This window comes from Chenopodium album, chromosome 10 (assembly GCF_948465745.1).
Source record: "Chenopodium album chromosome 10, dcCheAlbu1.1, whole genome shotgun sequence".
Taxonomy (NCBI): domain Eukaryota; kingdom Viridiplantae; phylum Streptophyta; class Magnoliopsida; order Caryophyllales; family Amaranthaceae; genus Chenopodium; species Chenopodium album.
In genome coordinates this window covers 10,473,034-10,487,023 of record NC_137843.1, presented here as the reverse complement: position 1 = coordinate 10,487,023, position 13,990 = coordinate 10,473,034, and the positions used below count along the sequence as shown (strand labels likewise).

At 36.4% G+C, this 13,990-nt stretch overlaps 2 protein-coding genes across 2 annotated transcripts; both read left to right on the top strand.

Annotated features, from left to right (window-relative positions):
* Window positions 1-1,698: 1,698 nt before the first annotated feature.
* On the top strand, window positions 1,699-2,709 carry LOC145564781 (uncharacterized). Its single transcript, XM_081624983.1, has one exon. It carries the CDS (start codon window positions 1,699-1,701, stop codon window positions 2,707-2,709), a length of 1,011 nt encoding a protein of 336 aa, XP_081481109.1.
* Window positions 2,710-4,443: 1,734 nt separating this feature from the next.
* On the top strand, window positions 4,444-7,748 carry LOC145563512 (cytochrome c oxidase subunit 6a, mitochondrial-like). The gene is made up of 4 exons (XM_081623958.1): window positions 4,444-4,629; window positions 4,936-5,051; window positions 5,909-5,951; window positions 7,486-7,748. The coding sequence occupies exons 1-4, from the start codon at window positions 4,515-4,517 to the stop codon at window positions 7,521-7,523; spliced, it is 312 nt and encodes a 103-aa protein (XP_081480084.1). The 5' UTR covers window positions 4,444-4,514; the 3' UTR covers window positions 7,524-7,748.
* Window positions 7,749-13,990: the final 6,242 nt, after the last annotated feature.

Sequence of the window (13,990 nt, the reverse complement as noted above, 5' to 3'; positions counted from 1 at the left end):
TGAGAACTATCCCTCTTTTCATTATTTTCATCCATCTCTATGAACCTCTACAATTGTATTCCAAACGTGATGACATTATTGTTGCCATATTATCTACTATGTACTTCTTAAAAAGTAGGATTTGATCAATTGTTTCTCATAAAAAATTATGTGTCCTCCCAAATGTCAAACTTATGATATACAATTGTATATGTATATTGTAAAGAGTAAATGACTAAAGATACTTTAAACAATATACATTATGTCCATTCTTAATGTCTTTTATTTACACTTTGATTATTATGAAATTATATTTAAATTACACTTTGACCATCATTTGTAATTTATACATAAAGAAAAAATATATATAGTCATGTAATACTTGTTAAATTTGACTCAAAAATATGCTTTTGGAATACATAATTAGATATATAAATAATTAAGAATCTACATGGATAAACATGAAAAAAGAAGAACCCAAATTAATTAGTACGGAGTACATAACTAAAGCTAAATAGATCAACAATTTGTTTTTCAAGATTGAGCTTTCACCTTTTATGCCATCCACCAATCCAGTTCAATCCGTTGACTACACTGCCACACAAAGAAGAAATTAAAATAACTATAACTCAACTTTTTCTATGACCATCCCCCACTCATTTCACTAATATTTAGTTCTTTGGTTTAGACTTCTGCGACACCAAGATGAACATTTCAAAAACAGATTGACAACAATACAGGAATTGAAACAAATCAACACGAAATTCTACATATTTTTCAGATTTTTCCTATATTTACAAATTAAAAATCTTGAACTTTATTTTGTACGAGCATATATGTAAATAATAAAATGACACCAAAAATGCTTATAAAATAGCAACATCTCGAAAGAAAATCAACAGCGATCATATGGAGCCAATAGGCAACAATATTTTAATTTTTTTTTTTTTTTAGAAACACAACAATATTTGTATTAGTTGCACATAACACAATTTGATCACTTTTTATGGCTTTAGCTTACAATTTCAATACTCCCTCTCATAAGTCACACACACATTAAGTTTAGACCAAAAAACAAACACACATCAAGTACTTTTTACTCTAGAAGAACATGAAAACGAGTACATTCTAACGTTTTCTCTTTTCTTCACTTATAATTTTTTTTTTTTTTTTGACAGAATAAAAATGATAGATTAAACTAAAAGAAATTCCCGTATTTAAAAATAAAAAAAATAAAAAATAAAAAATAAAAATAAAAAAAGCATACTACAAATAATGTTCAAATAAAAAGGTTACAATCTAAAGAAAAAATTGTTAAATTTCTATAATTATACGGAGTATTAATAAGAAAATGGCCGGGTTGCAAACTAGCAACATGGGAGAATAACTTTCCCACATTTTTATGTTTTAAACTTGCATCCATAATTCAATTAAAATCACCTAAGAAATAAATATATAAATCTTTTTTTTTTCTGTCAAAAAAAAAAAAAAAAAAAAAAACAAAAAATCTCTTCTATTTTTCAAGTGGGAAATAAATCACCTTTTTTTTGGATTTTCTTCCAAATAACTCCACTCCAAACAAATTAAAAACCCTCCAAATTTTTAGTCAATTTCATTTTAGCCACCCCAATAATCCTACCAACAAATCCCCCACAACTCCATTAAAAAATAAAAATCTCCTCATTTTCTCTCTCCTCCCTTTAAATAAAATCCCCATCAATGGCCACAAACCACCACACCAACCACCGTCCACCACCACCAACACGGCAGCGCAAAGTCTGCTTCTCGGTCGCCGCCTACGCGAAAACCGTAATCACCTCCCTCAAAACCTCCAACATCCACGTGGCAGCCGGACTCACCAACGACGAAATCACCACCGTAGAATCCGCCGGACATTTCACATTCCCCTCCGACCTCCGATCAATACTCTCCGAAGGCCTTCCTGTGGGCCCAGGCTTCCCCAACTGGCGCTCCTCCTCAACCTACCAGCTCCGCCTCCTCACCGCCCTCCCTGTCCTCTCTCTCTCCCAAGAAGTTTCTAGAAACAACTTCTGGGTCCCATCTTGGGGCCCACGGCCCACTAACGAGGATCAGGCCCAATCATTGGCCCAACATTTCCTCTCCAAGGCCCCATCCCTTGTCCCCGTGTTTCGGCACTGTTATATTCCGGCTGAACCCAATTTGGCGGGAAACCCCGTGTTTTACGTGCATGGGAGTGACGTCAGATTATTGAGTGCTGACGTGGGCGGGTTTTTTAAGGAAACGGAGTTTTGGAGAAAAGACTGCGTTTGGAGGACACGGAGGAGTATCAATAAAAATAATACGACCCCAGCGTGGGCCCAAGAAGCAAGACGTGTCGAGTTTTGGACCGAGGCTGCAGCGCGTGAGAGCGCGTGTAGTAAATGGTGGACCGACGAGCTGAATGGTTGTATCGATGAGGTGATGTGGCGGTTGAGGGATGGCGGGTGGGCCGAGGATGACGTGAGGGAGATAATGATGATGGACGGTAAAGGTCATGGTCTCGATAAAGGGGTGGTGTCCACGTGCGTGAAAGCAAGTGGGGTGAGTGGTAAGGAGGGTGCTGTGAAGCACGTGAGGAAAATGTCGCGGGAGTTGCTGAGAGGTGGTTGGAGTATAGACGACGTCGTTTATTCGTTGAGTGATGAGTGTGGAGAAATAGAGAGTGGGATACTTGATGATGAAGCTTGGGTTGAGTTGATAACTCCGTGATTTCATGCTAAAATGATTAGCAAATCATAGAAAAGAATTTGGGGAAAATGTTTGCTTTTTGGTGGGATTTTATTGGGATACAATTTTGTAATATTCTAGGATCGATCATATCATAGGTTATAAAAATATATGGACCCACATGTAGATATAATAAGTCACATAGATTTTTGATGTTTGTTGATTTCGTCAATGGATATATACATACAAAAAAAATGTAGATCTTTCTCTTTTTGTTTTTTAAATTAGATGTATAGCTTGTTTCATTGTATCTTTGAGATCTTATGAATTGGCCACTATCAAAGTACTATATAAGCTATCTCATGAGGTTTACATGGATATTGTACAACAATATCATGATTTTGTAAAATAGAAGATAGTATTCAATAGCATATTGTCTTACAATCTTATTATGACTTCATGAATCACATCTCTTTTACTATGGTTGATTTGCACCAGCACACACAACAAAGAAATATGGCAATGCAACTAACAAGATTGTATCTAATCTCATATTCTCATATATTTGTTACTCTCATAAGTTTACAAGTCATACGTATTCTCATATCTCATCCCAACCTTCCGTGATATTTTGGACTCGATCAAAAGGGCCAGTTGTTTTTCACAGTTTAAATCTAAGCATGACATAAAAATAATTAGCAAGTTTAAAAAAAAGGTTCCAACTTGTTTTAAATATTATTAAACTTAAAATAAAACACGACACAAATACAAAACGACACAACTTTTTACTAGGTATAAAGGGTGGCAAGGGTGCCTTAGGGTCCATAGGGAAAAAGTAAGAACGCAAACTTTAGTTGGTCTCGCGACCAACCAGATGGTCTTGCGCTACAAAAATATACATTTATTAGAAAAAAAATATATGAACATTTACTAGTTACTAGAAAAAATGAACATTTCCTAGCTTGGAGCGTGTGGTGGGGGGGGGGGGGGGGGGAGGAGGAACAACCAGCTTTTTCAGAACAAGAGTATTGTAGATGGCATCATAGCTCAACGAGTTTATAGGCTTGTTGAAGAGCATGACAAGTATAACAAGCTCATCTATGGGTTCCTTCATAAATCCCAACAATCAAGTTCGAGAAAATGGGGTCGTCAAATTGAAAACAAATGCTACTTTGTCTGATGATGGTTGGGTGGGATTGGGAGGCATTGTTCGTGATCATGATGGTAATAATGTCTTGTTTGCTGACACAAGAAGAGTTAAGGCGTGGTGGTCGATTGAAAATGCAGAAGGAAAGGCAATGTCAATGGTTATTCGATTGGGCAAGCAACAAGATCTCCACATAATAATTTTAGAGTCTATTAAAATAAGAAAATAAATATTTATTTTATTAGAATGAACATCATACGACATGAAAGATGAACATTAATTTAATAAGAATTCGAGATCTATCACTTTGCCGAGGTAATGGATACCGCTCCTAGCATTCACTTTAACCAATGAATATCATACGGTATGAAAATTAACATTTAATTATTATAATATACAAATTATTGTAAAATATGTGAAGTTAGAAAATCTTCATTTTTATTATAGTAAATGTTCATTTTTGAACAAGAAACCATAAATATATACTTGGTCTCGAGACCCTTCAACAACTAAAGTAAGAAGCTTGCTAGACTATTTAGCCCAAGCCCATATTCACCAAAAGATAGAACACCCGAACAGATTCGGATCCTTCAACCTGGAATTCTGGAAATTACAATTAGGTTCGCAAACTCCAACATTTTCCCAGTTTTATTCAGAAGAAAAAGGAAAATTTAGAGAGAGAAAGTAGAGAGAAGCAACAATGGCGATGACTCTTGCTAAACTAAGATCCGGCGTTCAATCCGCCATCCGTGCTGGTCGTTCCTCCGATCTTTCCAAGCGCCCCTTCTCTTCTTCCGCCCACCACGACGTTGCCTGTAAATTTCTCTCTCTTAATCTTTTTTCCCTTACAGATTTGACCCTGAAATTCACAAATTTTTTGCTTTGATTTGAATACCCTTTTATGATTTTACGATATACATAAATCTGAATTACGTTTTTTTCATGTTCGATTACTTAATTTAATCAATTAGGGTTTCATTTTGTTTTGGGCTTAATTAGCTTAAGCATTGAAGTTTTATAATTTCAATAGAATTGGGGGTTTTTTTATTTTCATTTGTATGTGTTTTATTTTCTGGAAAATGGGTGTTGATTGTTTTTGTTTTGTTTGTATTTATTTGAAGACGAGGCTAAAGAAGCATCAAAATGGGAGAAAATTACTTACCTTGGAATAATTAGTTGCACAACCTTGGCAATCTACCAACTTTCCAAGCCTCATCATCACTTTCCAGAGCCTCCTGTAAGTTCTATTTAAGTTTTATATTACTTTTTTTTTCCGCTGTTGTTTTGCTCATTTGGCCCATTTGTTGTCAATTGCATTTGATTGAGTGTTGTTTTTTCGCTATGATGCTAAATTATGCATGTGTTAAATTGATCGTATGAATTTTCGATCATTCCGTGATGGTTGGTGTCTATGCTCATTAGTTGTTTCTTGTTTTTAAAAGCACAAGTAAAGGAAATGCTTCTATGTTTATTTAAATGTGTTTCATTTGTCAATAAATAATTCATAGTTTGTTATGGAATATCATTTTTCATCCTTTTATCAGCTAAATTAGCTTGTTTGAGCGGATTAATTCTTAATCTTAATTCCCATCCAATGGTCAAGATATTAGCTTGAGACTTTTAGAAATTACTTGCTCCTTAGCTAACTATGACCAGTGGAGATTTGATACACAATTCTAAATTTAGCCTAGTGGAAAGGAGAGCACCATATATCTACTAAGAGCACTTTGGGGGAGGGGATCGATGCATTTACCCTATTTTCTGTTGTTTATGTTTGTATTTTCGTCATAAGTAATTGAGTTGATGTGGCGGATCATACGAGATCATGAAGATGATGTGCTTGGTGTGTGCATCTTTTTTAATTATATGTATTGTTTTACTTCATTTGTAAAATTTTATGCTACCTCCGTTACAAGTTATGTGCAACGATTTGACATAAAGCAGAGAAGGAAAATGTGTAATCGTTGCACATAACCTGTAACGGAGGACACTAGTTGAAAAATGGCGTTTGCTTGATTATCTACATATCTTTATGTTGATACGAAGTACTTCATATATAGTATCTCATTTTTGTTTAATGTGAATTGTTTGCAGGCATACCCTTACATGCACATTCGCAACAAGGAGTTCCCATGGGGTATGGTTTCATTTAAATTATATTTCACTAATGATTTTTCAGTATTTTGTGCCATGTAAATTTGGCATTTTCATTTTGTTTCTTCTCTATAGGATTTTGGGTTGCTTAAGATCTTTTGAAGGAATGTGAATTTTTTTTTTTTTTTTTTGGGGGGGGGGGGGGGGGGATTTAGAAATACTCGTATGAAGCGGAGATAAATATAACGTCTATCATTGATTAGTATGATTCGAGAGGAATTGTTTATTTGGTTGTCAATTAGAGATGAACAAACTTAGAAGTAAAATTTTTGCAATTTCGATAGGAAAGTTGAATGACGCTTTTGTTGATTTGCTTTTCTTATTATCCCTTTTTTTTAAAAAAAAAATTTCTAAACCTATCTTATGCATTAGTTAATACCCCATATCAAACATGAGTTTCCAACCTTTTTCATTTCAGTCTATTTTTCCTTACCCTATTAATTCCTCTTAACCAACTTGTTGGCGACCTTGTTAAGTCTGTCTCATGTATTTCTGTATACTGGCGTTTTTATTTGTACACAGGAGGTCTGTTTATGTTTGTTGCATACATTGCCTTATTCTCCATGATTAAAGATGTGGCATTACTTATTTGAAGACATTTTTCAATTGTTGGTTAACTCCATAAAGTCAACCCCTTTTCCTGGACAAACTACAATCAAATTGTTCACTGCTATCTCTGATATAGTACAGGAATATGCCCTGTATACTATATCAAGATTTAGAGACAACAGTTGTTGTATTGTTTATAATAAATTTACGAATCACTACTCTGATCATGGTTGATAGGTAATACTTGTTAGAGTCATTACAAGGAATTATCTGGATCCAAGTCCACATGAATCTCTCATGGCTGTTTTATGGGTGAAGACTGGCTTATATTATTTATGTTATATTTAGGATAGCCCCTGTTTATATTTTGCAGGGTTGACATATTTGATAGCTAATTATCACTATTATAATGTACAGCTATAGTTGTGTTAGGAAATCACCAATCCAAGTCAAGTCTACAACATCATTTTTTCATAATGATTATTTTTTTTTTTTTTTTTTTTTTTTGTTACTGCATCCTTTATTGACATCTATGTGTGGTGAAGTTTTGTTTTTAGAAACCCTGAACCACGTAGTTTTGAAGTCTGATTTTATATCTGCCTTTTATTTTTTGTTTTGGTTACAGGCCTTTCTTTTCTTATCCTGAACTACCATGTCTTTTTGGCTCTAGCTCCACTTTCTTCAATGTCAATATTAGTTGCATTCTTTTTCTTTCTTTTTTTTATTGTTTCCTATTGATCATAAATAAAAAAGTTATAGATAGATATTATTTCATCTACTAAAATTTTTGAATTTATATACATTTGAATGGGAAACATTTAGTTATTGTAAACATACAAGTGAATTAGCATGGATTTGATCAATTGTCTTCACACTTGTGCATGCCCCTTGTGAAAACCTTTGCTATGCCATATACTTGATGTCTTTGCTCTTTATAAGCCTTTCTGACCGTCTTTTGTGGTTTTCAGGACCTGATGGGCTCTTTGAGGTGAAGGAACATCATTAATCATTCTGTTTTTCTCTTCCTGTTTCATGTTATTGTCATTGGATCAATCTCGTCTTTGGAAGACGAATTTCCTACTTCAATGTTTTTCATAGTGCTCAAGCACTCAAAATTCTTTGTCGAGATGAATGTATGGACAGTTTGTGGGTGGGTATTGGTCTTTTGTGATTTGGACATGCCTTTTGACTGTAATTCTTCAAATAAAATATGGTCAATACTTAATACGCATTCAGCATTCTTATCTTACCATAGTATTCATTGTTCTTGTATTTGTTCGTTGTCCCGTTTTAAAATCAGTATGAATTCTTTCATGCCGCTCTTTATAATTCCATTTCATTTGAATGTGCAAAGCTGTTGAGAAATTATGCAACACTTGAATATATACCAGAATTGTACCCTCTTGTTGGTTGACATTTTGTAAAGTTTGTCAAACCAAGGAGTGTATCTAAAAAAGAGTGGAGTTGTGATTTACAAATTACAGCCGAAGTCCCATATGGAGCATTGTTCTTTTTTTTTTTTTTTTTCCTCTTAACCCCCTTTCCCCGAAACCCCTTCCCTTCCCCACGAAAACCCCACCTAAAACCAGCCCCTCTACCTTTGTAACCCCCACCATGATAACAGACCTCTTTCCATCCTTGCTAGGTCTGGTCTGGTTAGGGTTTCAAGGATGGGTGGGGGGTTGGGGATTGGTTTTAAGGTGTTTCGTGGGGGAGGGAGGGGGGTTTTGGGGAAGGGGGGTTGGGGTGGGTCAGTGGGGTTGCGATAGGGAGAGAAGGGTTCAGTAGCGGCGCCGGGGGGCAGGCTGGCAGGGGACGGGTGGTGCCTTGTGGGGGAAGGGTTTTTTTTTTTTTTTTTTTTTTTTAACAAAAATAATTTAGTAATTAAACAAATAAAAAAAACCTAGCCTTTTTTTCAAAAAAAAAAAAAAAAAAAAAAAAAATCTAGCCTTAGAGCAAGTTTAACCCCAAGTCTTAAGACTTGGATGGATGTGACATCATTTTTTGTGGTCCCCATTGAAAATGATGTCATCAAATTCTTGTTAAGACTCACTAATACTTACACAAATTTATCACTTTAGCCCTAAGACTTAAATATTTGACATATTATATGTAGAAAAGTGTAAAAAAAAAAAAAAAAAAAAAAAAAAGGGGATAATAAAAATAAAAATGAAGTGAGTGAAGTGGGTCCCAATCTCAAGTTTTAAGTTGAGTCTTGAAATTTCAAGACTCAACTTGAGACTTGCTTGAGATTTTTGAAGAAAAATGGGAATAGTCTTATGTATAAATCTTAAGACTCAAAATGATGATGTCACCCCAAGTCTTAGGGCCTGTTCACAATTACTTAATTTTAGTTCAGTTCAACTCCAATCAGTTCAGTTCAGCTCTTAATTTCCCTCTCTCATAAAATATTCATTTCAGCTCAATTCAGTTCAGTTCAGTTCCAATCAATTCAGTTCAGTTCAGCTCCAATCAGTTCAGTTCAGTAAATGTGAACAGGCCCTTAGTAAGATTTTAAATAAAACGTATCATTAATATTCTAATGATTCACGATTACTAAAAGTTTTTTTTAGTATCAAAGAGAATTTCCGATCTCCAAAAATTTTAAATTTGAATATCTTCACCGATGTTTAGATTTGGGTAATGTTTTCATAAGTTTGCTCTAATATGTAAGTTGCAGTCGAAATTATACAAAAATGTTTGAGGTGAGTTAACATCGAAAAATTTGGTCAATTATGGAAATCTGATTGTATTTTACAACATTTAATCTTGTACGAAGTATTATGTAATTTTTTTATAATTTGTACTCGGTAGTTTCTCAAAAATTTGGATTTTATTAGATTATTTATAATAAAAAAGTCCTTTTAAATCGTGTTTTTTTAAAAAAAAAAAAAAAAAAACCTTTTAAATATAATGAAAGACGAAACTATTATACTCCGTACTGTAGTAACCAAAGTAAGCAGTACTATGTAGTATGTACTATGCTTACGGCTTACCCATGTCAAATTTTATGATGCATAAATTCGTAATTTAGAAGTTAATCCGACCAGTATTAAACCCAATTATTAATTAATAAATTTTAATTTTACAAAAAAGTTTAATTTGTAATTTTGTAGGGTTGGGTACTTGCCAACTTGGGTTGGGTACTTGCCAACTTGGGTGACATCTCCATCAAACTCGTGGGTCACATTTTCTTCCTCTCACCACATCTCCGCAACAGTCGTTGTTCCTTAAACATGCTCTCAAGGTGTTCGATCATATGTCTGTAAGAGATTTTTTTTGCCTTTTCCTTTTTTTTTTTTCAATTACAATATAAATTTTTGAAATAACGCATTTATTTTAGTATGTGTATAATTATAATATGGAGGGAGTATTTGTGATATAATTATTTCCCCAGTAATAATAATCATCTTGCATACTTTTATCGGATTTTCCAATGACTGTAGTAGTAGTGTTTGTCTTGTACTTGGGATAGATGCTCTTTTGCTTCTCTTTCACTGTTAATCCTTTTTAATTAGCAATGACCCAAACCATTGTGGTGTTTTTTTTGGTGGTTTGATAACGTGATTAAGAGAATCTTGTTTTAATCGATGAAAATGCACGGTTTTCTATCGTTAATTGCCCTTTTAAATATTAATAATTCCTGTTAATGGTGCTTGACTGCTAGCTGGCATATTAAGGATCCGGTTGATTGACTAAGAGGAAACCAATAATCAAAGGTGTGAAAAATGATTAAAAAAAATTGATAATAAAATGTAGTTGTTTCTGTCTGATCCTGATTTCCCCAAGAATTCGGACCTGAGATCCTGATACTCCTATCGGCAAGCTGAGAACCTACACAATGAGAAGAAGTTAGCTAACCCCGGGGTGGTCCGGGGATAACCACTCCGATGATAAAGTCAGAAGGTGTTTAAGAGAGAAGAAGATAAGTAAGAGAGAGAGAGAGAGAGTGTAATTAATGCCCTCATTAATGAGGTCTTACCTACTATTTATAATGATCTACCTTGACAGGTGGCTCTCATCCATGCAGAGCCTTCTGTGCCAAGTGTCGAGCTTCTGCTGCCACGTGTTGAATTCCGACAAGCCGACATGTCTTCTTTCTGGAACATATCGGCATCCTCTCATAACTGTTTAGAGCCTGGTCACGTGCCTTCACAAGATATCGGTCATACTCAGATATCATCCCATACAATTAGCCCCCCAAGTGAGGACGCATGATCATACATCATCGTTCTCAGTTAACACAGGCAACAAACTGAACTAAACAAACTTTGGGTCCCACTTCTCATTCTTCAAATTTCACCTTATGTTGGAAATTTCATGCGACAACATTTCTTGTACTCTGTCAAGCACTGTGCGTTAACAAAACTTTATTATTGACCTTGCCGTTGCCGCAGTTCGTTATACTTGCTTGGCTTATACTCACACATTATCAGACGAAGCTTGAGAATATCTCAGAGACTCATACTCACTATATTCTTTCAAGCTCTATATTCTTTTGCTGAGAAGATTTATTCTCATTCATTGTTTTTATTTCTATTTTGTTATTGTAAGAAGACAATCTTTGTACTATAATCCTGTACTGTATCCATTTGCATTATTATTGGCTTTTATCCATTTGCATTATTATTGGCTTTTAACCGTTCTTCCCCCCCCAAGTGACCTTGTATGCTGATAGCAGACAAGGTCTACTTGTTATAAAATACCTGGGTTCTTCCCCCCCAAGTGACTTTGTATGCCGATAGCAGACGAGGTATTCTTGTTATAAAAGACTTGGGAGCGAAAAACTCTGTTTTCCCCCCCAAGTGACCTTGTGTGCCGATAGCAGACAAGGTCTACTTGTTATAAAGTACCTGGGAGCGAAAAACTCCGTTTTTCCCCCCCAAGTGACCTTGTGTGCCGATAGCAGACAAGGTCTACTTGTTATAAAATACCTGGGAGCGAAAAACTCCGTTTTCCCCCCCAAGTAACCTTGTGTGCCGATAGCAGACAAGGTTAGCAGACAAGGGCTACTTGTTATAAAATACCTGGGAGCGAAAAACTCCGTTTTCCCCCCCAAGTGACCTTGTATGCCGATAGCAGACAAGGTCTACTTGTTACAATGTGCACGTTATGGTAGTGTAACCGTTTTTTTTTTTTTTTTGAGCGGGAAAATTTTACACGTGTCATAAATCCTGCTGCTGCTTTTTGAAACAACTTATCGATTAGGAACCGTCGGATCTCTGAACCGCCTTTCACTTCAACTGGCCATTCAGTTTCCCCCTTTTTAGATCAAAATAACGCCATTTTCCCTTTACTTTGCATTTTTTCTAAGTTTTCTCTCAAAAAGTTAAAAATTTTCGACCAGAGTTCCTACCTTTCTTCTCTTCTTTGTTTTCGGTCTGCGCACTTCAGTACTTCAGGCGTGCTCTCCTTCTTCATCGTTTCTTATCATTTAGACATTATAGCAGCGATTTTCATCGAAGGTATTGTCGTACCCTAACCCCTGACTTTGCATGCTGTTTTTATTTTCTTATATTTAATTAAATGTCTGAAGATAGTGTTGAAGAGAATTTTCCTAACCTTAGTACTGCTAGGCGTCGTTTAATTAGGCAGTCTTTAGGTAAAGAAATCGGTAGTAATCAGGGTAATTCATCCTCTCTTTCTGATAATATAGACTACCCGTTTGAGACGTTATCTTCTGAAGAAGAAAAACGCGCTTTTATGATACATAGGACCATTGCTCATCGTGAAAGTGCCTATCACCCTTCTAACCCTGATATCCCTGCTGATACTGAAGTTCTTGACGTTGAACCTGTTAATGTCCGTTATCACTTACGCAGCTTTACTGGGAGACGGTATTTTAATCAATACGGCACTAACGTTGGCAATATAGGTATAAACACTATGCCAAGGGTAAAGAGTACCAGTTATCAGCCTCGAGCTGCTGCCCATGAAACCGCTGAGGCCGCCAAAGCAGCTAAGGAAGCTGAGGCCGCTAAGGCAGCAGAACCCAGCAAAAGACCTGGGCAAGGTCAGGTTGTAAGTTCTTCTGAAGAAGAACCAGCGGATGACATCCCTGCAAACCCTCTGGAAGGTCCGTCATCTCCAGTTCATGATTCAGCCGTTAACTCGGTTTTAAGAGATGACGAGACTCAAGAAGACAGTATCAACAATGAGAGTAGGGAAGATATTGTCGATATGATAGCTGAGGTTATCCAGGAAGAAAATCTGGATGAGGGTTATAATTTCGAGACTGATAGAGTTGAGTTCCGACAACCCATGGTTCTTGCTAACGAGGGGAAAGTCGCGAAGGAAAAAATAAGTGAGGCCTTTAGGAAGACGGCAATTGAAAAAGACTATTGCCGTCGTGCAAAAAGGTTCTTTAACCTACCTGATGGGTATGAGTTATCTCTCCCTCCGTCTGGAGCTTCAGTGTTGGATTGCCCGGTTGGTTCTGTGGCCGTTTACTTGAAACATTTTGATTTTGGCCTCCGTTTTCCTCTACATCCTTTCGTTGCTAAAATTTTGAAGGCTTGGAATGTTTGTTTGGTTCAATTAACTCCCCAAACAATCCGTGCCGTTATTGCTACGGTTTGGGTCATGCTGTATCGTAATTTCCCTCTAACCCTTAACGTATTTAGACGGTTAATTACCTTGAAGAGGGATGGTCAATCAGACGGGTGGTGGTCGTTATACACTCAACCCCATAAGTACACCGTTCATCCTAAACTATCCAGCTGCAAGGGTTGGAAAGATAGGTTTTTCTTTATGTCGGTCCCAGAGGACTTTCCTTTGAGGAGAACTTTTTTCAGGCCTCATCCCCATTTCGACTCAATCCCCGAGAGAGATCTCGGTAAACATGAAGAAAGGGCTGTCAGTCACTTTGACATCTCTGAACTTGATGAAGTTGACGGCAAGGTCCGTCTAGTTCCTGCGGTGTGGGTGCCGAATGTGAGTTACATTCTGGGAAACGCACCGTTATCTCGTGTCGGTCTCTGTTGGACTGACCAACATGGTACAACTTATCTTTCTAAGTTTTATTATTATTATTTTTTTTATTTATTAATTTTTTTTTACCTTGCTTCTGACGTTGTTTACTCGTAGCTTACTATTGTTTTCCTTAACTTTTGTTTTTTAGGTATTGACAAGTTGGACAACAAGTTGCTAGGCTTATCAGCTGACGGAAAGAGAGTTCTCAGGCGTTGTCCTAAAGCTACCGCTTCTTACGACACCTTAGCTTCAATTTGCGGTCGTGCACCGGCTGTTAGTGCTAAGAGGAGAGCTGAATTAATGGCTGACGACAACGCCAAGAAGAGAAAGCTGACATCTCTCGCCAATCGGCGTGGTGGAATTGTGATCTCCAGCCCTAGACAACCTGAAGGGCGTGGTGGGAAGAAGAAGGACCAATCGGAGTCCGAGAAGACTCCACCCACCAACAAAGCTAAGAGCCCTGAGGCCATTGTGAAGAAGGTTATTCAGGGTGTTGAGATC

Excerpts from the sequence above, each read along its gene's own strand:
- LOC145564781 (XM_081624983.1), top strand. The coding sequence starts at position 1,699 with ATGGCCACAAACCACCACACCAACCACCGTCCACCACCACCAACACGG.
- LOC145563512 (XM_081623958.1), top strand. The coding sequence starts at position 4,515 with ATGGCGATGACTCTTGCTAAACTAAGATCCGGCGTTCAATCCGCCATC. Across the intron at positions 4,630-4,935 it reads CGCCCACCACGACGTTGCCT|ACGAGGCTAAAGAAGCATCA; the intron begins GTAAATTTCTCT and ends ATTTATTTGAAG. Across the intron at positions 5,952-7,485 it reads CAACAAGGAGTTCCCATGGG|GACCTGATGGGCTCTTTGAG; the intron begins GTATGGTTTCAT and ends TGTGGTTTTCAG.